General features: G+C 35.9%; 1 protein-coding gene across 1 annotated transcript; it reads right to left on the reverse strand.

The window, feature by feature from the left end:
- Window positions 1–603: 603 nt before the first annotated feature.
- On the reverse strand, window positions 604–22,560 carry actn3a (actinin alpha 3a). Its single transcript, XM_056447162.1, has 21 exons — window positions 22,235–22,560; window positions 10,710–10,824; window positions 9,208–9,327; window positions 9,008–9,094; window positions 6,209–6,296; window positions 5,864–5,942; window positions 5,428–5,509; window positions 5,252–5,337; window positions 5,048–5,140; window positions 4,710–4,940; window positions 4,458–4,605; window positions 4,208–4,358; window positions 3,998–4,106; window positions 3,714–3,854; window positions 3,093–3,275; window positions 2,870–3,004; window positions 2,598–2,777; window positions 2,324–2,470; window positions 2,167–2,232; window positions 1,211–1,369; window positions 604–1,111 (listed from the first exon to the last, which is right to left on the reverse strand). The coding sequence occupies exons 1-21, from the start codon at window positions 22,364–22,366 to the stop codon at window positions 953–955; spliced, it is 2,691 nt and encodes an 896-aa protein (XP_056303137.1). The 5' UTR covers window positions 22,367–22,560; the 3' UTR covers window positions 604–952.
- Between the last annotated feature and the right edge of the window lie 3,213 nt (window positions 22,561–25,773).

The following is a 25,773-nucleotide window of genomic DNA, read 5'->3' on the forward strand; positions in this document are numbered from 1 at the left end:
TAAGTCACATTTTATCAATATTTCAGAAACCGCATTTGAATATCACCAGTATTCAACAAATTTTATTAAAGTTGAACATGTCTTATTTTAAACAGTCAATTTCTGAATATTACTCTGACATTTTAAATGTAAATGTTAAATTATGTTGAAATGTTAAGCACATATGCTGGGCTTTGAATTATGAATGAACTACATATGCTGGGCTTTGAATTACAAAGGTGCTTGATTTAAAATGAATGGTGCTTTAAAAAGTCCTTGAATCTGCTGTTGATGAAAGTGTGGGAACCCTGTTACATACTAGGTGATTACTTAAGGAGGTGTTTCCCAACCCTGTTCCTGGAGGCACACCAACAGTACATATTTTGGATGTTTCCCTTTTCTGACCCATTAACTTCAGGTGTTGGACTCTCTTCTGATGTTATGATAAGTTGATTCAGGTGTGTTTGATTAGGGAGAGGTTGAAAATGTGTACTGTTGGTGTGCCTTCAGGAACAGGGTTGGGAAACACTGACTTAAGGACTCCACGGACGACTGAAACACTCTAAGCACTTAATATTGATGTATTATGCTTATGCATGTTTAAACAACAAAATACACAAAAGGTTATATTCTTTAAGATCATTTATTTTTCTTCCTCCAATAGTTAAGCCATTTGTATGAAAGGAGTGCAGATGTCACTTTGACTAATGATACTGCTAGGGACTTGCCCTCTTCAATCTCCAATTGGCTTGTGAGACCGCTTTACACAACACAAGAGATGACCCACTAACACAGATCAGACAGCAATTGATAGGTGTCAATCATCAAAGTAATTCACTGAATATAAATCGGTGTCAGATTGCTGCAGTAAAGCCGTTCTTTACATCTTGACATTGTTCTTGGAGTTAGATGCTTTTAAGGTTTCATCAATTTAGGGAAAAGGTTTAGGGGATGTTGGGTAACAAGAAGGGCTCTACAAGTCACTTTCTCCATACAGAGCACTGGAGAAGGAGATATAATCAAGGGCGCCTAGAGGAGCATCGCCACCCATGTACTTGGTCATGCGGCTGATACAGTATTCGGCTTGTTCTGGTGGCAGTTCCCTTCTCAGCTCCTCCACTGTAATGTACGCCTGCAGAATGAAGTAGATCATCAGTGCAAATATAACCAGAGTCATATCTGCCGAATTCTCCTTAAGGTTTTTTTGTTGTTTCTTAGTTATCAGAATTACCTTGTCAGAAGCCAGAATCTTGAAGGAGGCCATGACCTGTTCAGCGGTGTCTGTCTCAGCTGTCTCTCTGGTCATGAAGTCAATGAAGGCCTGGAAGGTGACAACTCCTGTGTTGTTGGGGTCCACCAGAGTCATAATGCGTGCAAATTCTACTTCACCCTGAAAAAAGTATTCAAAAAAATAGATTTTGTTTCATGGTTGTTTTGGGTTACTGTAAACAAAAAAGGCAGTTACTGGTTACAAATGACATGAGAAATTCGTAGTCCTAATATGCCTTAGATAACTCTTGTCATCTAAGGATTACTTTTGTGATAGCCCTCATTTGATGTCAAATATATTGAAGCAGAATAATGTAATACTATTTTTACCAATTCCAGAAAAAAAAGTATATTCTATTCTTTATCACCTACAAGAGTCTCAACTCTGCTCATTAAAGTGTAAGTTATAGACGGTTAATACTTCAAAATACACTGATATTATTTGCTGAAAGTAATAATGGCTAAAGATCATGTCTTATGATTTTAAAACATTTCTTTCAAATGAAGTAAATTTTGAAAATGGCAACATTGCTAAATCAATATTAAAAATGAATGTGGAATTCACACCAATATCACTGCTACATTAAATATTTCATCTAAAAAAAAGTACAGAAGTGCATGTGACAGAATCAATGTCTTATAATTTGCAGAAGAATCACAATCACAATGTATATTAGCAACAGGATTTTTTCTGAAAAATATAAACATTAAAAAAGGAGAAATGTTTGGTGAATCGATGAACTCTTACTAAAACTGAACAAATATTTAATTACATAATCCATAAATAGGTAATTGATTACAATCATTTTAAAAAGTAGTTTACTCTAATTACAAGAAGTTGACTTTTGGAATATGATTACATAATCCAAAGTACATATAATTCATTACTACACAGCATTGGTGACCAGATGCCCTCACCAGATCATAACCCATAGAAATCAGGCAAGCACGGAAGTCATCTGGATCCATCATGCCATTTCTCTTCTGCAAATATAAAAAAATTAAGGTTATTCTTAGGATAGCATTTCATAAAGGTGTTTTTTTCAGTGATGAAACCAAAAATTTTGTTGCAAACCCTGTCAAAGTGGTTGAATGAGGCCCTGAACTCATTCAGCTGCTCCTGGCTGATGCCCTTGGCATCACGGGTCAGGATCTGGTTCTCAACCTCATTGATTGTGCGAGCGATGGTGGTGAGGAGCTGCTCCCATCCCACACGGACATGCTAAAATAGACAAAAATTTTAAATATGCCTTAAATGAATTGTGAGAAATATCTAATTGTGTAAGTCGCCTTACCAAATCCCACCTGAGATCTAAAATTGTAAATTTTATAAAGAAAGCAGCCAGTACCTCCATAGTGTAGTTGGTGTGCTTGTTGTCAAAGATAAGTCCCTCCTGGCTAAGCTGGTGGTCACCCTCCAGTTTGTCAATGTTGGATTTGTAATTAATAATATTCTGTTCATATGTTTTCAGATTGCTCATCTGTTCTTCAAGGGAACCGGCAATATCAATAGACACATGGCTGATCTCCTGTTAACAGCAAGGAAGGATATTTTAGGTCAGTTTTCCAATTCCCACACTATTAGCTACTTTAAGTATTATTGAGGGGTGTGGTGAAACACCTCCATCTTGGTTTGAATCCAGGGTCCAATGATATTGGCCTGAGCAGCAAATTGGCGCCTCAGCCTCTCATTGGACTGCTGTCTGGCTACTTCTTCCTGCAACATCTGGTCACGCATTGGGACCAGTTGCTTCACCTGTTGTTTGGAAGGGAGCAAAATTTTTCATCAAAAAAGCTAGAAACATATTTTTGCTAAATGCTAAAAAAGATAGTAAAGTACTCACAGCTTCCCATTTATTGACGATATTCTGATGAGAGAGCACGGTGTAGGGATTCTCACTCACTATCTTGATCCCATAAGTCTGAGCTATTTTCAGGACCTCACTATGAATGCCCATGATGGCCATGCGCTCCTTATCAGCTTCTGGTAGGGTTGCCTTGAATTGGTCATGGGCTGTGATCAAACTCTGATGTTGACAATAGAAGCAAAGAACAAAATGTTAAGACAGTTATCACTCAGTGGGTGTGATTTTGCCAAGTACAATCTTTTCCTGGATTAACATCTATGTTGATCCTGGAACATCATTCCCCATCAAAAATGTAATCTATACCTAATTCCTACCCCTAAACCTAACCATAATTATAAATTATTCATAAAATCAAAGGGGATTAATACTTGAATAACAATGACGTAGAAGAACATAAGCATAAATGTAAGCCTAAAAGTAGCATAAACTGTAAACTTGTCCCTTAAATGTGATTGGTTGATTGGATTGTTGTTTCAGGATCAGATGCTGATCCTGCAACATCTCCTATTTGGGGAAAATCACATTAACCTTTATTACTTAGTTATAGACAGTATAAAATTTCACTGAAGAGGATGAGTATTTGGTGCCTGTTATTACCTGAATCTCCTCAATACTGTGCACAATGAACATGTCCTGCAGATCTTCCATAGCTCCATCCATCCAGTTGTTAAAGGGTGCTGCCCTCTTGGCAAACTCCAAATACAACTGGTCAATTGTCTCCCAAAGCTTCTCCACACGCTATAACAAAGATCACAACAAGACTGCATTGTTTAAAAACTGCAAACACCATATTTATTCACACTTGAATTGTCAATTCAAGAGGCAACTGAGGAGGACGGTAGTTACATAACATGCAAGAGTTTGATCGTACAAACTCATACCTCCAGTGATTCTCTTCTTTTCTGAGTCAGAGTGCCCAGATTGTCCCACTGGTCACAGATGCCCTGGCATTGGGCATTAATGGTGGCAGCATCATAAAAGTCCAATTCACTAAAGAACAAATTGGCTTTGTCATCATTATTATTGTAACCATTACTGTAAGCTCTGTGAGAGTCTTTTCATTATTGCAGAGGCGGTAAGGTAAATCTTACTTGAGTTCCTGTGCAATGGCAGCGATCTGCTCTACTCTGTCCTGGTGAGCAGCCAAGTCACTCTCAAAGGCCTCGTGTTTCCTCATCAAAGCACGAATCTCCATCAGAGAGGCTGTCTCATAGTCCTTTTGAGACAGAAGCTCCTCCTTTCCTGTTTTGAGCACGACAAAAACACAGTGAGAGGTACTTTGTCAGCCATCAAAGTAGAGTTCAAATTACAAAAGCATGTGTAAAATCAATGACTCAATACCAGTGGTCCATGATTGGTGTAGGGTGGACTTCTGCCTAAACTTCTCAGCCAGGTGGTCCAGTCTTTCCAGACGACGGATTTCTGTAAGCAGCCACTCTTCATAGCCCTTTTCAACCTGCTCCAAACCCTTCCAGGCATTGGCGATATCCTGCAAAAGGGGAAGCCAGGTTGATGCTTTCAGGTCGGTAGGATACTTGAAAACCAGGGTCATTTACCCCATATGTATTTTAAGAGAAAGGGAGCAGCACATACTGAAACCATTTTGCCCTCAGAGGGCATAAAGGCAGGCCTGTTGCTGAGCCTCAGCTTGGTCTGTAGGGTGTTGAAGTTGATCTCCAGCTGACACTTCTCTTGAACCTTGGGTGGCTTATGCACACGGCGATAATCCCTAAAATCCTCTAGCTTCTGCTGCATGGCATGCATGGTCTGCTCAGCCACACGGTTCTCTAACCAAGGAATGGTCCTTTGAATCCACTCCAGAAGCTGAGGAGAAAGATTTTTGAAAGTTTAAGTGCAATGAGAAAGAAACACTGGGAGAACCAAGACTAGCATGCGCATGGGCATTCAATACAGAATATGAGTATTCTCACCTCACTGGCCAGTTTCTCATATTCTTCCATCAGCTTCTCATTTTCCTGGTTCACTGCCAGGACTTTGCAGATCCTGTTAGCTGCTGTCTCAGCCTGGAGGACAGTGTGACTGATTACAAAGGGGAAACAAGGTGGGCAATTACATTCTAAAAGGAGCGACTCTCCTTCTTATACAAATTTTTATCTCCAGAAGAACCGACTTACCTGCTCTGCACCAGCAAAAGCATGGTAGAAACATGACACATAGGTCATGATGGCCTTCTCATCGGGTTTTGGAGTGTTCACAATGTCTGATATGGAGACAAACATTCAACAATTCATGAAGCTGTTTTTTGTACACTGAAACTTGAAATCACGATGGATTTATCAGGGGCTCATACCATCTGCATCAAGCATTTTAGGGATGTCAAGGAATTTCTCTGCAATCTCAAAAGCAGTGTTGAGGTTGCCAATTGGGTCATCCTGCAAGAACAAACATAGAGGTCATAATACATGCCATTTACTACATTACAGTACATTAGCTGCAACATTAAACAGGCACAAATTATGAATCTACTTTATTAGTAATAAAATGTGAAACCACAATTGATTCCTGCATAATATAAATGAATAAAACAGACAAACCAAACAAGACTTTTTTCCAAACAGAAAATGAAAGTTGAAAATAGAAGCAATAAAGTGCATTCACAGCCAAAGAGACTAAGTTAGTAATCAACAGTTCTAGGATGACAGTTATAATGCAAGTGAAAAAATGTTATTTTTTTCAACAAAACTAAAAAAAAGAGAACGAGAGTAACTAAAAGGGGGTGATGGCACCTTGCGCAGTTTGGAGTAGTCGATGAGGTCAGGTCTGTGTCTGTGGATGAGGGCACAAAGTGCCAGGCCATCCTTCCAACTAAGACACAGACCACAAACAAAGGAAGAACACAAGGAGAAAGAACAAGAAAAGAATTGTGGAAACGATTAACAAAACAATGAATGCTGTGCAGAGGCTCTACATGAGAGATTAGAAGCATATAAAGCATGATGTGGTAATGCAGACATGGGCTTTAACTAAAAAGCACACTAAAAGAGCTGTAAATGATTAAACAGTATGATATTGGGATATTAATCCAACATGCTGTTCTCTCTAATGGCCAATAGGAGTAAAGAAGATTTCACCTGATGTGGAAGTTCTGCACGTTGACATTCCTGTAGGGGGCAGTCTTCCTCTGACACCACAGCAACAACCCCTCCTTAGCAGAGGTCTCTGTGAGGAACAGGTCAGTTGAATGTTTTCACTAGCTGCAAAAAAATCTAAACACTGGACATTACCCCGATTTATTTTATAGGCACTGTCATCTGACTTTATCAATCTTTCATGAATGTAAAAGAAAAGTCTGAATATTTTACTTATTAATAAAGAAGAAATGGTCCATCAAATTCACAATCACCTCTTATCCTCAGTCTGGACAATTGTATATTAATGAATTCCAGTCATTAATAGGATGTTCACTGACACTCATTCATAAACTGCATAAACCTTTCCCTTTAAATTACAATTTTGTGAAATAGGTGTCCAAGAATGTTGTGGGATTTTCTAAATTCCCCTCAGGTTTAACAGGTTTGCCAAAATACAAAAGATAATCATTGAAATAGAGTCGCTAATTTAAACCCGAGGGATCCGGCTTGAAATAATATTGTGGAAAAACTTGCCTGCCTATTCCTACTCCTCTGCTCATTTGTCAATATAACCCATATGGTTCTACCTGCCCTGCCCCAAGTAGGATCCAAACCCTAGCTCCTGCTAGTTTGGTCTTGAAGAGCTGCAGAGTTTTGATCTGGCCTTGATGAAACTCACTAGCCAGTAGCTAACTAGTACCACTCAAGCTGCATCCGAAATCACATACTTCCCTACTTTGTGGTATGTGAAAAACAGAATGCAAGTCAAGCAGCCTCAGAACTCATAGTATTCAAAATAAAGTAGACAAGAAGTATCCGAATGACCTACTACTTCCAGCAAGATTCTGTAGTATGCATTCAGTGGACACTTTACTATCCCATGATACCATGTGAGAGAATTTGTGAATAGGAGTGAATCAATGCCCCCTGTGATGACAAATGGCTGATGTAGTACGTCTGAATACCATTCATACTTTGCACATTTATGCTATATAGAACATACTTTTCTAATGATTCTAATTCAAATTCAATTGTAGTACCTACTCAAGTAGTAAGCAATTTTGGACACTGTTTCAGACCCTAAATAACACCTTATATTGTTCAGGTGTGTTTGATTAAGGTTGGGGCAAAATTCTGCAAGACTGCAGCATCCTTTACACTCACCCCCTAAACCGCACTCATCCGCAACCCATCTGTGCCATTACACCAGTGTAACCCCTTCAGTCCTACTTGCTCCACTCAAGCTAGACTTTAACCAATGGCTTTAGCATGAGAGCAGGGAACACTAACAAGGATGCTAAAGACTGCAACCTCTGGCATCAGATGCTAGTGTGCCTCTTTAAGCCTGGGGAGTAAGGTTTACTTGCACAGTTCCTACTAGTTGACCTCCAGTACACTCACCATCCAAAACCTTACTCTGATCTGAAACCCGATACCAGTGCACTTTCAAAACCTTACTCTCATCTGAATCCCGATACCAGTGCACTATTAAAACCTTACTCTCATCTGAACCCCGATACCAGTGCCCTTTAAAAACCTTACTCTCATCTGAACCCTGATACCAGTGCACTATTAAAACCTTACTCTCATCTGAACCCCGATACCAGTGCACATTAAAAATCTTACTCTCATCTGAACCCCGATACCAGTGCACTATTAAAACCCTACTCTCATCTGAACCCCGATACCAGTGCACTTTCAAAATCTTACTCTCATCTGAACCCTGATACCAGTGCACTTTCAAAATCTTACTCTCATCCCATTCATGGAAGCAGTGCAACAGTATTACTCCTGCTGCTTTGAGCACAATTCAAACAGTTGTATACAAATTTAACTGAAGGTTAAAATAATATAAATAAATTGATCCCTTAAGTCTTGTGGTTAAGTGTCAGACATATAGCACCAATGCTCACGATGACCCGAGTTCAATTCCTGGCACAAGGTCCTTTGTTGATCCTTCCTCCTCTCTCTGCTCCCCATTTATATCCTGTTTATCTCCATACTGTTCTATCAGATAAAGCTGAAAAACCCTAAAATATATAATGTAACAACTTATACATCGTTTTCAGTGATTTTGTTGAATATTGCATAACATGTTACCAAACTACTTTGACATCAGTTTGCCTAAAAGAACACAAAATACTGTAATACCCTGGTTTTCAGTTCAAGCCCATAAGACACATTTTTTATGCCTCTCCATCAGTACCTGACACATTCAGCTCAGTTAATGATACTCTCAGCTAAACAGTGATGATTTGAATTGGGTGGATTAAGGCAGTGTTTCCCAACCCTGTTCCTAAAGGCAAACCAACAGTACACATTTTCAACCTCTCCCTAATCAAACACACCTGAATCAACTCAGCAGAACATTAGAAAAGACCCCAAAACCTGACACGAATGGGTCAGATAGGGGAGACATACAAAATATGTACTGTTGGTGTGCCTCCAGGAACAGGGTTGGGAAACACTGGATTAAGGTATAAATGCAAAATGTGAAAAGTGGTGGGTCGAAAAGACCAAGATGGAAAACCACTTTTGGAATATTTGACATACTATTAATGGATGGCTTGGAGTAAAGTTGATTATGCAATAGTAAGGTTTCTAATACACGCCAGATTCTAACAGCATCTACAATGGCACTGAAAACTTGCTTTTGTATGATGCTTCACGTACACCACTAGATGTCAATAAAAGTTCAAGTAAGCTTTTACACCAACTAGTGTGACATAAACAAATAACGGGTGAATCTTTAAATAGTCAGCAGAGGTGATAATGTGTCAGATGTTTGGAGTCTCTCACCCTCCACTGAAATGTCCTGGATTGCAAAGCGCAGGATGATGGTCCAGATCATACCTAGGGTCATTTTCAGATTCCCATCCACAATCTCTGCAAGGGAGAGCATTAAAACAAATCAGTTTCACTTGAAAGAAGCATACAGTTACGGAAAAACAGATTAAAGAACATCAGAGAAATCGAAGCAGAAAGAGATTAAGTCTCACCCTCAGCACCGATGGACACCAGCTTGACTCCCTTGCTGCTAATGAAGTCTAGGGCCTTGTTTACATTGGCGATCTTGTGAAAACGCATTTTGCCTTTGTCTGGTTTAGGGAGTCTCTCACCTGATATCACACAGACAATGAAAAAAAGCTATTTTAACAAGACACGTATAGAAATACCCCAGCAAACAATGTTGTGTTTAATAGACATCTAAACGTAGACAGCTTGGCTAAAACAAGGCTAAACTTGGGCTGTCAGTGAAAATATATTTGAAAATAAATAGACTTTATATGTGTAGACATTCATTTCTGTTTATTTGATGACTAGTCTAGTTTTGGCATAATCTTAGACTTCTATTAGATTTTTTCAATTAGATAGCCCAAATTTAGCCATGTTTTAGCCAAGACCACTATGTAAGACATCTATTAGACATCTATTAGACATCTTTTAAAAACAAAAAAATGCTTGCTCCTTAACTTCATGTTTAGCTACTAAGCGGGGAAGCACAACATAATAACACCCAGCTAACTTTACGTCAGCTGCATGTCAGAAGCTCTATGTATCAAACAAAAGGTGTAATTATGGGCACGCAGAATATGAACCCATGACCAATAGTTAGCATGCTCTCAAAATAGACTCTCATTCTCAACACATGAAACAGTTGCTTATACAATGTCCAGGACAAGACCAAAAAATTCTATTCCAGGATTTAAAGTCAATGTGTCATTCAAATGCATAGTCAGATTTATATAGTTTATAGCATAGGTCTCAAACTTGATTCCTGGTGGGCCGCAGCTCTGCACAGTTTTGCTCCAATCTTAATCAACCACAGTTGACCCAACTAATCAAGGTGTTCAAGACTACTAGAGACTATTAAGCAGGTGTGAGTTGGAGGTGGTTGGAGCTAAACTCTGCAGAGCTGCGGCCCTCCAAGAATTGAGTTTGAGACCATTGGTTTATAGTGTCAAATACACTTAACATTCAATTCTCTGTAATAGTAATTACCTTACCTGTCGACATAATGACAGGAAATTGTAGATTTATTGCAAGTTTGTAGAATTGCAAACTTAGAGTTATCACTATAATCAGATGTTTTTTAAACTACAGCTTCCCACTGTGGTCATTTTCTTGTGTTAGTTTTGGTATTGAGAGGAAAGTGTCACAATATTTATATATTCATCTAAATGTCACTCTCAGCAGTGTGAGTAGTCCGAATATTTGTTATCAGTATGTTGCTGCCAAAGTATTCCCAACTTTTTTATATGTCATTAAAGAACAAAAAAAACTGTGAGCGTATTAGGACATTGAATCACTTTTTTTATTGTATGTTATGTGTGCACAAGAAAGGCTGCAGCACATTTAATGGCCACTAGTGTCACTAATAACAAGGGTTTCTTAATTCTACATATGATCATTTCACAAATGCAGACCTGATAGTCAATCTAGCACATAACCACATCACAGATATGGGGCACGAACTACATTGATCAATTAAGACGCTTACCTGAGATAACCTCCAGCAGCAGCATGAGCTTGAGTCCATTCCTGAAGTCTTCCTCAATATTCTCAATCTGTGTCCCTGCCTTACGCAGGTGAGAGTTGCACCAAGCAGTGAAGGTCTGAGGAAAATATGTAACAAAGTCGTAAGACGTCAGATTACACCATTTTGTCAAATTCAGCCAAATTGTTCTTTAACATCGACACTCTTAAATTTAGGTACTTTTTTTAGAATTGGTGGTTTAACAGCTATGGAAACTTTAAAATGCAGAAAGATTTCTTAAAGTCTGAATGAACTGGGAGTTCCAACCAAATATATTTAAAACTGAGAAGTAGTACTAAATGGACACAGAGTTTTATTTACTGTTTTTCCTTGCCATCACATGCTTGCATCAAACTAACTGCTGTAGACAATCTAACAACCCAAGACAATTTAAACTCCAAAAATTTAGAGCTGACATCAAATGATGTGAAAGAGATTGTGAAAACAATCTCACATTGTGAAATGATGTGAAGAATGGCATTTCAGTGCCATTGTCGAGTTGTCCAATATCTGAGAAGTAGTGTAGTGTATTCTATAGGTTGTTCACATTGGTCACATTCCTTTTCTTAAAATGCACAGCTTTGGCTATGGTTATGCCTGGAATGACATTTGGAAATGCTGCAGACATCTGTTTTACATCCATATATTGATGCATTTTGGCCACTAAAATAACAACATAAAAAGTACTAAGTGATGTTTTATAAACAAATTTCGGGAGGAGCACGTGCAGAAGTTTCAGTATCAAATACGTCATTGACAATTATTCTATTATCTAATCAGTTCTTGACCAAACCCCTATATATACCAAAGCTGTCTTACCTGCAGCATCTCACGACTTTAGCATCCCTCCACCACCCCGTCACCTCACCTCTTAAGCATTACAATCCCGGGGGGAGCGTTCTGGGGCCGGGCTAGATACTTCGCTCGAATCCCTATTCCTCTCTGTTTCCTGATAAGAGGAATAACTCAAGTTTGAGTGTCTTCCCCGAGCTCAGAGCCCTCTCCCCGGACAGCACGCCAAATACGCTTTATTCTGAAACTATTGCAAGTGTGAACTCGTGAAAACATAAGAAAAGTTTTACTTTATGAAAATTACAAACAAACAATGGAATTTGTATGCCTACAATGCATTTTAATGACCTTGATCTCAAAACGACCTTAAATTGACCTCTAACATTGGCATCAACAAATAACATCAAACATTGATAACAGGGAAGTCAAGTAATCTATATTTGATGTGTTTTTGGTGCTAAATTTAGATGTCAATTTGATGTTGTTTTGACTTCAAGGTAGTCAATTGACATCAAATTGATTCACATTATGTCATTTTGACATCAAAGTACCCACTAAGATGGTTGACCATGCACATTCACTTCTTAATCGTCGCATCGAAATAATAACATGGACATGGAACTGCTTTTCTGACTTGTTGTCATTGTTGTCATTTCTAGCAGCCATTGTGCAGTTAAACTCTGCATTTTATTATACTGCAGCTACCTACATGCTGTGAGGCTAGCTATGATTAGAGCAATTGGCAATAAATCTCATTTCAGTTGATAAAAGCCTTACACTTATACACTTTTACACTTAAAAACAGCTTAATTTTATGCTAATCTATTAAATCGGTTCACAAATTGCACTGCACAATTAATTTGTGAATTGGACTGACATCAGGTTGTGAGTCAACAACTCCCGGATTCAAATGATCTGTTCAGAGTGAGTCTTCAGTAAATGAATCACTAATTTTACAAATGGATTTCACGTTCATTATCAGTATGATTATCGGAGTATGACAAGTTTTAGTAATTCCAGATTCTTGCAAAATAATATTAATCAGTAAATATTTTTTGTTTTATTATTTAAGCAAAATAATAACGAAGTACTTTTGTATATTGAAAAGGAGGACTTCAAATGCCTGATTTGTGTTTTCGCCCACCACTGCCATGTGACCTTTAACATCCATGGAAACATTTCATTCCACAAAAGGTTCTTTAGATTAGAAAATCTCACACAAAAATATGTAGTTTAGGCAATGTTCACTGAAATGTTTTAAAGAACATTGTGGCATCACTGTAAAATCCAACGCAATCTCACAGAAATTTAGTTTAATTTAGTTTGATTTAGTAGTTAATTCGTATTCGTTTGTATGATCTCATTCGTTCACATTAGTATGATTTGCATGTTGGGAGTGGCATTTGAGGACATGCCTCCTTTTTAAAGTCAAGCAGTTTCATACGAATTAATTTGTATTAGCCACTTTTCTAGTTAATTTTCCTCTTGAGATCGAGATGGTAAAGTCTCCTTTTGGAAAACCAGAACATCAGTTTTAGTTTAGACCACAGACATGCTTTTTGGGGGGGTTGGGTAGGGTAGAAAGAGATATTTTCTAAAACGCATGTATGGATCATTTCATTTGAAAAGTTGTGTTAAAATGAAACACAATAGTGCACGCATAGCTTTGAAATAAGTATTTAAAGAGGTGTTCATTGCCAGTGTCCATTATTGTAGAAAACAAGTTAAGAATCTATATTTCTAAGATTAAATATGGCAATAAATAAGAGCTGCAAAAGAATAAAATGCAACATATGCTGCACACAAAAAGATTTATTGTGAGGGTGTTTGTCCCCATATTTAAAATATCTGAGGTGGCATTTTTGCCTTGAGCAAAGGTCCATTTCTAACTGCACGACCCGTAGAGTTGGACCTATAAGCAGTGTTGAGTCTCCATGCCTCACTGAGAGCCCCAGAGTAAGAGAGAGGGGGACAGAGAGCGAGTGAGGTGACCGAAAAATGCCAAGGCCCAACGTAATTTGATGTAAGGCTGGAAGCGGAGACTCTTTTGCAGCAGGTGGCCACCCTTCAAATCACCCCCCCCCCCCCCCCCCCCCTGCCAAAGATCACCTAAATTAGCCTGCAACCCATGCAAGCAGGAGGAGAGGCAGAAAAGGGGAGTGAAGGAAGCTATATTGGGGAGCCATCAGACACCAGCAGACAGCTGAAAGCACAGCATTCCTGGAACAGACACACAAAACACTACAGCTTGTGCATTTATTTAATATAAGCTATAAGCTGTCATAAGCTATAAATGCAGATATAAACTCCATTATTTGTGTTATTTTTAAATTAGACTGAATGATGTAACATGGATTTTAAGAAATGAAATAGGGGAATTATTTTAGTGGCAGCTTAAGTATGTGCACCAGGAATATGAAATTTTTCCTGGATGTCCTTGAACTCACCACATTGTAAAGGGGGGTATAAATATTTAGTCAAGCAACATGTCGGTTGTACAGAAATAACTTGGCATGTTGGTAATGGTTATTGTTTGGTTATGTCTTTAGTAATGATTTGTTCAATCTGGCCTCTAAGAATTCATTTTGGCAAATGAATTTGTACAGTCTCGAATGTAAGTAATGTTTTTAAGTATAAAGTTGCATCTCTAAAGATTTCTGTTACTGATATGTGAGCAAAATGTACAAATTACAAGACACAAATGTTTTTAAAATGTAAAAAATTACCATAAGTGTTGAATTTATTCACCCTTTAAGTCAATGTAATGTTTTTTTAAATATGCATACTCACTTTGAGCCAATATTTTTCATTTGCAAAATTAAAATAATGTCTTAGAAACCATTTTCACTCAAAACTGCTTCATTTTCAGAAATCACTACTGCAAGTGACTGAATAAAACATGAAATTTTAAGTATAAACTGAAATTAAAATATGACGACATAACTGACCTGAATTTAAAAAAAACAGACTAGAGTCACAAAATTGAATGACTCAAAATATTCTGTCAATCTGAATCAGGACTGAGGTTCTGACGGCAGATACAGTACAGTAATGACTACAGCAGAGACGCTTCTCCATTTCTGAGGCATCATTTTAGCCTTGGATCCAATGGCACTCGTGTTACATCATCACTCCAGCCGTTCCTGTCATACACGCATTTGTGCAAAAGCTCTACATTAATGAATCTGTTGACTTCTGTCCTATGCGAGACAGGACACAGTTTAAAATGATTTTTACTGTATTACACTGTAAAAAAATGCTGGGTTCCACACAATCAATTTGTGTTTGGACAGTATGAAGGAGTTAAGTTAACTTATAAAATAAATTCAAGTGGATTAAACATGAAATAATTAAGTTGTCCCCACAAAAAAAGTCAAGAATTTGGTTGTTTCAGCCCATTATAAATAGGTAGTTGACACAAACAGCAAACGTCAGTGTATTTAGTGCCTTTATTTTATGTATTTAGTGAGAGAATATTTAGTGCATTTGTAAGATTCTTTTTGATCTACTCTACATATAATATTTTAAAATAAATTAAATGGTCACAAAGCAGAATTCATATACAGATTTAACATTTATTGTCTGTATAATAATACAAAATGTACAGTTTATGCATATGTACTATTGATTTTATATTGGATAGTTTTATACCTTTAAAATAATCTAACTCGGTTCACCGTAAGCTGCATGAGTGGAGTGCATGTTGTTCAAACTACTTATTTAAAATGAGCTGAATCAAGTTAACCTAATCGATTTGTGTTGAGACAATATGAAGGAATCGTGTGGAACCCAGCAGTGAAGTCAAAGGGATAGTTCTTATTAAAGGGATAGTTCACCAAAAAACTCAAACATGTCATAAATTTCTCACCCATCATTTGTCACAAACCTGTTTGGGTATTTTGAAAAAGACATTTTGAAGAATGATGTACACCTGTTACCATTGAGTATTTGTTTTTCTTATATAGATGTCAATGGTTGCAGTTTCCAACATTCTTCGAAATATTTATTTTGTGTACTTGTGACATTTAAGGCTCAGTAAATGCTGAGTAAAAATTGATGTTTGGGTGAACTACACTGAAAAAAATGGTCCGTGGCAAACTATTTATATAAGCTGAATTGAAACAAATTAAGCTGAACATTACTAAAATTATTTTGTTTGTTAAAATTCAGCACATTTTAATTGTTTATAATCACTTACCTTAAAAAATGAGTAAATCAAATGAATCATTTGTTTCAGTGTATTATTTTAATTGATCAAACTGTTGCTAGGTTATAGCATGCAACATGATCTCTTCTTGTAATCTCAATTTACTCACCGTGCCTAGAACATGCTTTAAAAAAAACAAGGTGATCGAGCATTTGCAGTTGCTGGTCCTAAACTCTGGAACAGTGTACCAATTCACATATAGACTTTCCATTTTAAGTCCATTTAAAAAACCTATCTATTTTCCTCTTGCTTTTAATACTCCTTTATCACTGTTTTATTTGCTTTTACTTATTAAATGTTTGCTTTTATATTTTATTTTCTTCTCAGTCTTTAGTACTCAAATGGTCAACTTTGGTTGTTTTTAAATGTACTTCAAAAATAAATATTGCATTGTATTGTATGATAGCAAACACACAAGTAAATTCCTCTTGGACAAACTTTTACAGCAGCAGGAAAAATGATTAAAGCTGCAGAGCTTTTCCTCATAACATAAATTCTCGATGACACCACCTTGAAATGATGGCCTTTAAATCATTTTTAAAATGTAAATTGTACATGTGAAAGGTCAACAATGGTTTGTTCTCTAGACTATTGAAAAAATATAGCTTAAAGAGGCTAATAATTTTGTTCCTAAAATGGTTTTTAAAAAATGTAAAACTGCTTTTATTCTAGCTGAAATAAAACAAATAAGACTTTCACCAGAAGAAAAAATATTATCAGACATACTGTGAAAATTTCCTTGCTCTGTTGAACATCATTTGGGAAATAATTGAAAAAAGAAAAGAAAATCAAAAGGGGGCTAATAATTCTGACTTCAACTGTGTGTGTGTATATATACATATATATATATATATATATATATATATATATATATATATATATATATATATATATATATATATTTATTTATTTATTTATTTATTATTTTATTTTTTTGCATTACAGAAGCCTAATCTCTACCCTGATCATTTTTAATGCTGAAAACGTTAACAAAGATACTTTTATTGATATTTTTAGTAGTTTGCTACAATATATTAGTTGCTCGAGAAAAGGTACTTGGCTTGGACTGACTTTTGCTGTTTATTCTGATGAATCCCTTACCCAAAGAGCACTGACATATTATTTAAATTACCCCTGAGCACTTTTTGTTTGATTTTGAATACATTGTCATGATTGGTCATGTATATTGCAGTACAAAGCAGGCAACGAGCTGTTATATACACAACATAGTCTTAAACCACACTGTAAATCCCAACAGTCAACTTTATCAACTGAACTGAGTGTAGTTAACTCAAAATTTACTGAAAGTTAATTCTACTCATTTGAAAATAGTTTTGAACTCAGTGTTGAAGGTCATGAGTTAATTAATACCTCATTACTTCAACTTAAATTGAGTAAGTTCACAATACTCATATAGATTAGTTTTTTTAACGCAAATGGTTTGAGTTGTCTTAACTTATTGAGTTTTACAGTACTCGGTTGGTTTGAGTTCTCTTCATTTATTGGGTTTTACTGTGCTCAAATTGCTTCATTTACTGAAATGGATTAAGTTCACAGTACTCATTGGGATTTGTTTTTGAACTCAAATGGTTTGTTGCAATCGGTTTCCCCAAATAGTTTGAGTTACCTTAACTTTTTGGGTTTTACAGTGTACTATAATCCAATAAAAACTACTTATAGCTAATCTTTCACATTCAAAATTTGTCTGAGAGGAGATCAAGTTCGCATAATGCAATTTGAAAGAGTAATAAAACAGTAAAACCTTTTTACTGCATGTGTATGGATGTACTATGTAAAGTAGTGTTAAATGCAGCAACAAAATACACTTTAAAGTCACCTATAAATTATAAGATTGTGAAATGTGCTGTTACTGTAAGTATACAGTCAAATATCCCAAATAGGATTGGTGAAATGAGTATCAATTATCAGGATATTAGCAGCTATTGATGGTAAAGATGATGATGAAGAACACAAAGGAAATAATATTTTGAATTTGGTTTTATTATTAGAATAACACTAAACTTTAGTCATTTTTGGAAGTCATTTTAATTTTTATAAATGCAATAACTTTTACATTTATTTTAGAAAACTAATTTGACATATTATCCACCTACTGGTTTAGTGTATCCTAGTATGAGAAAACAAAATGTTGTCTTAGCTACAGTATATCTGAATTTAAAATTAAGTCAAATGTTTTTCTCTCGTTTCACTTTTCTCAGAAGGAATCATTACCTGGCTGCAAAGCAATATCACCACTGAAGATGGTGATTTTTTCTTATGGTTTTGCAGCAAATAAATGTTGCGTTGAGAAAGTGTATGGTGAGCTACAGCAGATTCAGGTGAAAGGGCTGAACACAGGATTCTGAGTAACGTGATACTGAACATTTAATAGCCTGCCGTTTAAAGCTAGAACCTATAGGTATGCCATTGCATTTGATTTACATGCAATGCTTTAGTTACATTTCACTCATTTTTCAGATGAGTAAAATGGTATGCAGTCAAAAAAAGGCACACTGAGGAATCTAATTTTTCCTCTTTTTTTGCAAACCATTAAGAATCTTTAAAATCATTTGCACAAAAGGATCTTTAAAGTATTCAATACTTCTTTAGAAATTAAATTCAGTTCAAAAATTCAAATAGTTGTTCAACGTTCTAAAAATTCATTCTTCTATGATAAAATCCTCTTGTACTGTTAATTTTTAAGTCTGTTAAAAAGAAAATCAGCTGCTCAAGTTGGGATTGACCTGCAACCCATTTTTATTATAATCCTATCAGCCTGAAATAAGTTTACCTGGCTGACCTGGTCTCTTACAGAGAACTACCACTTCTCACCCCCAACGTTCACTAGGTAGTTTATAGAAGCTCCCTTACAAGGACACCTCTTCTGGAATAGCAACTGCCATTCGATCGTACTCATGACCCCCCGTTTTCCCACCTCCACCCCCTTCCACACCCCTACCGTGTGCCTGAAGAATGTGCACACCTATCTGAAACCCACAGGTTCTGCACTAGCCATTAGTGCTTGTTATTAAAAATGAAAATAAATGTAATATATTTACAATTAGACCCTGATAATCAGGCTGATAGCACACTTACTGATAATGAGCAATATATTTGATACATACGCTAGCATAAACAAACCCATCCACTGGGTTATTTTATTGATTTATTTTACAGTTTTAACTGAAATTGAAAACATAAAAGTTTTTATTTCGTATGGCTGGGTTTGTTCATTTTATATTTTTAAAATGTAATACCAAATTTGTATTTCTAAAAGAAACCTTATTGTAAAGTATTACCTAAAATACATTTGGATTTTTCCACTAACTTGCTCGACTCAGAGAAAATTGAGTAAATCAAGGTTTTGTTGTTTTCCCACCACAATTGTTTAGGGAAAACTGTGAAATTAAGTAACATACCATTCACTCAGAATTGGGTTAATTTTTTATTAAGATAATGACTTTGAAGAAAAACGCAAGGCAGAAAGTAGCTTCTGAGGGTTTAAGGGAATCATAATTGAAATTAAACAAGAATCTTTCACCTCTCTGTATCAAAACTTAGTGGCACACTCCATAACAGCACACATTTCAATCATGCAGTACTTTACTGATGCAGTCTCAATCTAATTTCCTATAATATACTAGCAAATGATAAGAGACTAAAATAGCAATGCAAGGATGCTATGAACAAAAGGTTGTGCCTGAAAGGAATAAGATAAATTGGTTAAATGAATGGAAGATGAATTGGCACTTAGGCCTTTATAGAGAACTGTGGTGCATGATAGTTCTGTATGGTCCGAATTATATTAAAAAAAACATTAAAAAAAAAAACACTCAAGTTTGTGTTCAAGCCAGCACAATCCCTAGTTTTTATGAATTTTGTATGACCTCATCCCTCAATGATGGCTTGGTTTAGTGGAGGGATTTGGGGTTTTGCTGCCTTTAAAATATTTTTCTATATTTAAAAAATATCCGTGAGGTTGGGCGGTTTAAGCTTTGAGAGCCCAGCTTTAACAGCAAAGTACCTAGAATGACAAAAATATTTTGACAAGAATATTAAAAATCCTAGATATTTAGTTTAAAATATCCTTTTAAAAATGTGCTAAAACTCAAAACATTTAACATTAGATTGAGATTAAACTAATCTAATTAAATTAAAAGAAATATTAAGAAAAATAAAACCCCAATTTAGTAAAGTTACTAAAATAAAAAGTACAAATTCTCAATTCAGGGCTATGACATATATATATACACAGTAGTCAATATTTGATGTTGATTAAAAATGTTTTTTTTAAAATTGTCTTAAGACAAAAATTGTTGTTGAATAATTTTAGGACAACTTTGATGACAGGTTGATCCATTTCAAATGTTGACTTCTGTATTTTCCACATGCACTTAATTTTAAATAAAGCTTCCAAAAGGTTGTTGTTTTTGTCTAAAAGAACCATGTTTTCAGGATAAATTTAATAAGCTAAAGAACCTTTCTCCATTATAAAGATGGAATTGAAACATCCCATGTATTTTATGAAGCTTTACAAAGTTTTTTCCTGAATATATGCCAATAGAATCTGTCATGCCAAGGCTTCATATTTATATTTAGATGTCAAAATATGAACAATGCTGCAACAACCAGAATAAAAAAAATTAAATGAAATTGCTTCACCTCCATTATTTTAAAGGGTAAGAACCATGTTAACTGGCAGCATGAGTGTACTTTGCAAGAAAGAAAAAACAGTTGTTTGGGCAACCAAGGGGAAATAAATCATCTGTAGTGCTAAATTCTAAATCCTTATTAATAAACACCTCTCAACATGTACTACCAGTCATTTAACTCGAATCAACAGATGACGATAAACAAACGACTTGGATTAATGGGTTAAGGGGACAGGATGGGGGCCGTATTTTTAGTTGTCGAATCTATTTGCATCTCTGAGTCCTGCTTAACCACTTCCGCCATTCTGAACAAGGACTCTCCTCTCTAACTCACTGTCACCTTTTCTGCTCAGCTGCTACTGTCACTTTGGTGAAGTTTCGTCTAATGCATTATAGCTGCATCAATCATACTTATAACATGCATGTGTAGTTTTAAGTAAAAGATCACATGGAAATAGTATGTGATTGCTATATTTTAACATGTTTAGAATCATGCTGTGGTTAATTTAGTTTTTATGTGTTAAAACAGTTCTGCGTTAACCATTTATAGAAAGAATAACCACTTAACTGTCAGTTCAACTGATTTGCAATCAACGTGTCTAAATCTGGGAGATCATTTATAATAATTCTGAATTATAAAACTTTAAATCAAAAGTTAAATGGCTTTATTGCATGGCATCGTAACTGCCTAGTTAAACTGTTGTCCATAATTATCATTAAAAAAAAACCTCTAAACTTGCTTAGGTTCAGAATAACAATTTTACAAATAACTAATGAATAAATCTTAAAGTGGAAGTTAAAGGGGTAGGTCCTATTTCCTAAATATTTTGTCAGTCCATTCCCTTAAATGTAAAAGTATATCTTGAAGACAAGGCATTAAAATAATATGGTAAGAAAATCAGTTTGCAAGAAGGCCTAAAGTTAAAAATAGCTAGAATGACCACTGGAAAGTGTTGCACTTATTGCTCCCAAGCAGGGCCGGATTTAGTGATTTGGGGGGCCCAACAGTCCTAAAATGAAACCATTTGTAGTTTTATACATTTTTAAAATTGATTTATTTTGTATTTTTTTTTCTTATGTTACTGGATCTCCTTTTTCGTGTTTTATCTTAATAAAATCTCTACATTTTAAATGATTTGTTGTCTTAAATGAACTCACAACTTTAAAAAAAGAAGAAGAAATCAAAAATAATGAATTGTTTTAAAACAATCTTTACCTGACTTGACTGCTGGACTGCTACATGATTGGGGGTGTAAGACAAATTTGTGTATGTTATAAATTTCATTTGTTAGACCCTCACCACACAAAATATGATAGAAAACTATGTTATGTGTATGTTATGTGTATAATTTATACTTCTAGGTAATCTGACGTGACTTGCTACAAAAGATCATAATGCAATTTGTAGAAATAATTTTCTTAAGTCGGAGTTAGGCTGTCCGTTTTTTCCAAATGACCTTCGTGAATGGGTAACTGACTTTACATAAATAAAATACATTATAACATGAAATCAATCACTTTTTCCTCATTTAAATCTTCAAACAAATACTACAGGTATACGTTTACAGCACTATATTGACTACTACTATCATTTATATTAATGTGATTTTGCTAAAATACATTTTTGCCAACCGATTTATTCCATAAATTGCGTTGTTTAAATCAACGAGGTGACAGCTGATTGGCATTTCTTACTGAGCGATACATGACAGGATCATTCAATCGTTCACTCCTCACGGTCACACACAGTTGAGTATAAAATACATTACGGAATAAGTGTAGTTTGTTTGTGTATATGTAATGATTCATTAAATTCACCGTTTAAGTTAAGTTTGTACCTTCCTCTGCTGCTTCTCCCAGGCCGGGTCCAGGAACAGGTCTCGGTCCCAGTCGTCCTCTTGGATCATGTATTCCTCAGTCGCGGTCATCATGTAAGACCCGTACTGCACTTGCGATTCAACCGCTGTCATGTTGCCGTCTTCCCTGGGGTGCTTGGTATCCCCTCAACCTACACAACCTTATTATTGACCTCTTAATTCAACATACAGAATCCCGTGCGGGTTTGGAGAGAAGACAGAGACCCTGCCTGCGGTTACAGCTCCCACCGGCCGATGAGCGGACAGCTGCAGCTCCAACTCTACAAGTAACGGCACCCAATTTGAGCGACTGACCGCTGCAGTATTTGGTCACAACTTCTTTTCTTAAAAGGTGATGGGCGGGATTGACAAACCGTACAGAATGAGCAGTGTTAAGTTCAAGGTACACAAAAGCAGTCAATGGGAATAACTAAAATCATACCAACAATTTCAATCAATTCTAAGTGTCTTGGTTGTAAAATTGAGATTTTAAATCAACTATATTGAGATCAATTCAACTGAACAGAACACGTAAAAAGAAACAAGAACAGACAATTATATGATTTACGCATCGTTTATTGAAGTTACAAGAAAATACAAAGATCATGGCAGTAAAGCCAGTTTGCAAATAAAAAACGTTAAAATTCAGCTCCCTCAGACATTGACAACTACATAAACCACAATGAGTTGCCCATTCAGACCTAGAAAAAAAAATTCAATGATACTTCCCTGAATCGAGTATTTCAGTCCTTGATTATCTACAATCATAGTTTGTCCAAGTTTGTGTATACTCCTCTGAATGAGAGGTGAAGCTTCAGGTCATTTGAAGGTTGTAAAAGTAGAAAAATCAAAGCATAACTGTAAAGTGTGTTTAGCTCTAAACTTTCAATGAGATATTTTAAGGTTAAAGGGATAGTTCATCCAAAACTTAAAATTTTGCCATCACTTATTCAACCCTTCACTTTTCTTTACTGTTGAACACAAAAGATATTCAGAAGAATGTTAAAAACCGGTAACCACTAGCTATTTTTCCATCCACCTAATTTATAAGCATTTATTTATTTAGCACTAATTTATTTAGCAAAAAATGCATAGAGAAAACTCTAGAACAGGGGTGTCAAATTCAGTTTGTGGAGGGCCGCAGCCCTGCATAGTTTAGTTCCAACCCTGCTTCAACACACTTACCTGTAGGTTACAAACAAAACTGAAGGACTCAATTAGTTTGATCAGGTGTTTAATTAGGGTTGGAACTAAACTGTGCAGAGCACCAGCACTCCAGGAACTGAGGAACCGGTGTCCTAGATGCACAAAAACGATGAAAATGTGCATAAAAACATGCACGCAACATCGTAAGATAAACATTTTATCTGAATCATTGGACCAAACATTATAAAATATCTGAAATTATGGTTTGGTTATTCTAAAATCCATTCGCCAAAGTTCATTGTCAGAGTGCAGGCACGTAGCCAGCCTGGTGAAATGGGTGGTTCTTTTTTTTTCTTTCTCAAAAAGTAGCTCTTTTTGCAATTACACACCTCATTTTCTATTTAATTAATACTGCATTTTAGCGACATTAAGCAATATTCTGAATTAGCTTGTTGTCGGATGTTCATCATGAGCACATTTTTTGACAATTTTAGCCAAAACAGTATTAAAATCTATTTTTAAATGGTACACTTTTGATGCGTCACACCTTTTTACTGGGCTTTTTTTTTGTCAAGAATAAGGTCAAGATTTAAAATAAAAGTTACTTGTAACAAAGCAACAACCAACAGATGATTCTGTTTGGTCTTTAAGCCTTTATGGGTTATTTTCATCATGATGGCATAGCAGTCAAAATAGGACAAATGAGCTGATGCATGGGACAAATTCTGACGTAAATAAGACGTTAAAAGAGTGGCCTTGCACCTCCAAAAAATTTCTGTGGGTTAGGCATGGGACAATAACCGGTTTCAAGGTTTACCACAGTTTGGAAAAGTCAAGGTTTTATTACCACCACCGTTTTCTGTTATACCCTTTCTAAGGTGTGTGCAAGTTTTTTTATTACCCTTATATTTCTTTTTTTTTAGGGCTACAGTCTCTCTAGCAGAAAAGGAACCACTACATCAAAAGCTGATTGTCCACAATATTTTAATTGTTTCTAAAAATAAAATATATTGTGTTGAAAGGGAGAAAAACGTTTTGTTTTTTACCCAGACATTTAAAGAACTTATTTTGGAGCAGTAACCACAATACTGTGAAACCATGATATTTTTATCCAAGGTTATCATACCGTCAGAATCTTATACCAGCCCATGCCTTCTGTGGGTTTGTTGCGTTTCATCTTTATCCTCTGAGGTGCAAGTAATTATATATTTAAAAAAAAAGGTTTAACTACAGCAAATTCCAGTTTTCTTTTTAATACATGGCACCAGAAGCAACGATTTTGTTCTTTGACTTATTGGATGGAAACAAGGCAAACAATGCTCAATCTAATTTATATCTTTGGATGGAAACATAGCTATTAACTTCCATATTCATTGTTTTTCCAACTAAGGAAGTCAAAAGCTTATTGTTCCCAACTTTTTTAAAATGTCTTCTTTATCAGGCTTCAAACAAGGGTGAGTAAATAGTAAATTTTCACTTTTGGGTGAACTATACCTTTTATAGGATTAAAAGAATGCACAAACATTAAAAAAGAATCTGGAAATTACAGATAGTGACTGAGTAGGCTTACATTAAACAAAAGCTTTCAGACATTCACGAAAAAAATTTACAATTTACACTGTCGCTAAATTTAACTGATCAAATAATTCTTCAGCAAAACATTCAAAAGCATGCTCAATCTTTACCCTGAAAGAGACATGGGGGAAAAAAATCCCATGTCCACTCAATTTGGTGGAAAAACATGTTTTTTTTCTTAAAACAATTTGTACTAACATATGAAATTAAAGTGTTGCAGTAGATTTATGTGACTGAAATGGTGGTAGGCTTAAAAAGTTGAGGTGGATGTGAGCTGCACGCATTGGTTACTCACCTACGAGATCATTGCCCTACAGCTCTGCACCCTTCTTAAGAACTCAAACACAGTTGGATCGCCTCATCTCGCCAACTGGAAGTGCTTCAAAAAGACTAAATGCCAGAGAACAAGCCAAGGCAAATGTCAGCCATTCTACCCTCTTAATTGCTTGAGAAAACACTTGGAAATGTATTTCCAGTTCATCTTGAAAGCATACAGTGAGAAATCTAAGCACTAAAACTTGAATAACCATAAATAACCCAATATGTATTCTTGGTTTATTTTACCCAGCAAGTTTCAGATACCAAAACCATTGGACCATTCCATTCCATGAGCAAAAAAAATCCCCCTTAATAGGCACTGATCCAACCACACAGAATGAATAGCCATCCTAAATGTGTTGACTGTACTGTAAGCATTAAGAGATGTGTGGGCCTGATCTGAGTTTCTCAAATAGGGAAGTGTATAATCGAGGTGCAGGCGTGGTTGGGGGCAAATGGCTTTACCTTAGTGGGGAGCACGT

The sequence above is a fragment of the Danio aesculapii genome, chromosome 21, assembly GCF_903798145.1.
Source record: "Danio aesculapii chromosome 21, fDanAes4.1, whole genome shotgun sequence".
Taxonomy (NCBI): Eukaryota; Metazoa; Chordata; class Actinopteri; order Cypriniformes; family Danionidae; genus Danio; species Danio aesculapii.

What these genes read in the sequence shown, in the direction of transcription:
- actn3a (XM_056447162.1), bottom strand. Translation starts at nt 22,366, where the DNA reads ATGACAGCGGTTGAATCGCAAGTGCAGTACGGGTCTTACATGATGACC. An exon ending in TAAAATGCTTGATGCAGATG is followed by an intron (nt 5,338 to 5,427) that starts GTATGAGCCCCT and finishes TCTCCATATCAG; the next exon opens with ACATTGTGAACACTCCAAAA. An exon ending in CTTTTGCTGGTGCAGAGCAG is followed by an intron (nt 5,141 to 5,251) that starts GTAAGTCGGTTC and finishes ACTGTCCTCCAG; the next exon opens with GCTGAGACAGCAGCTAACAG.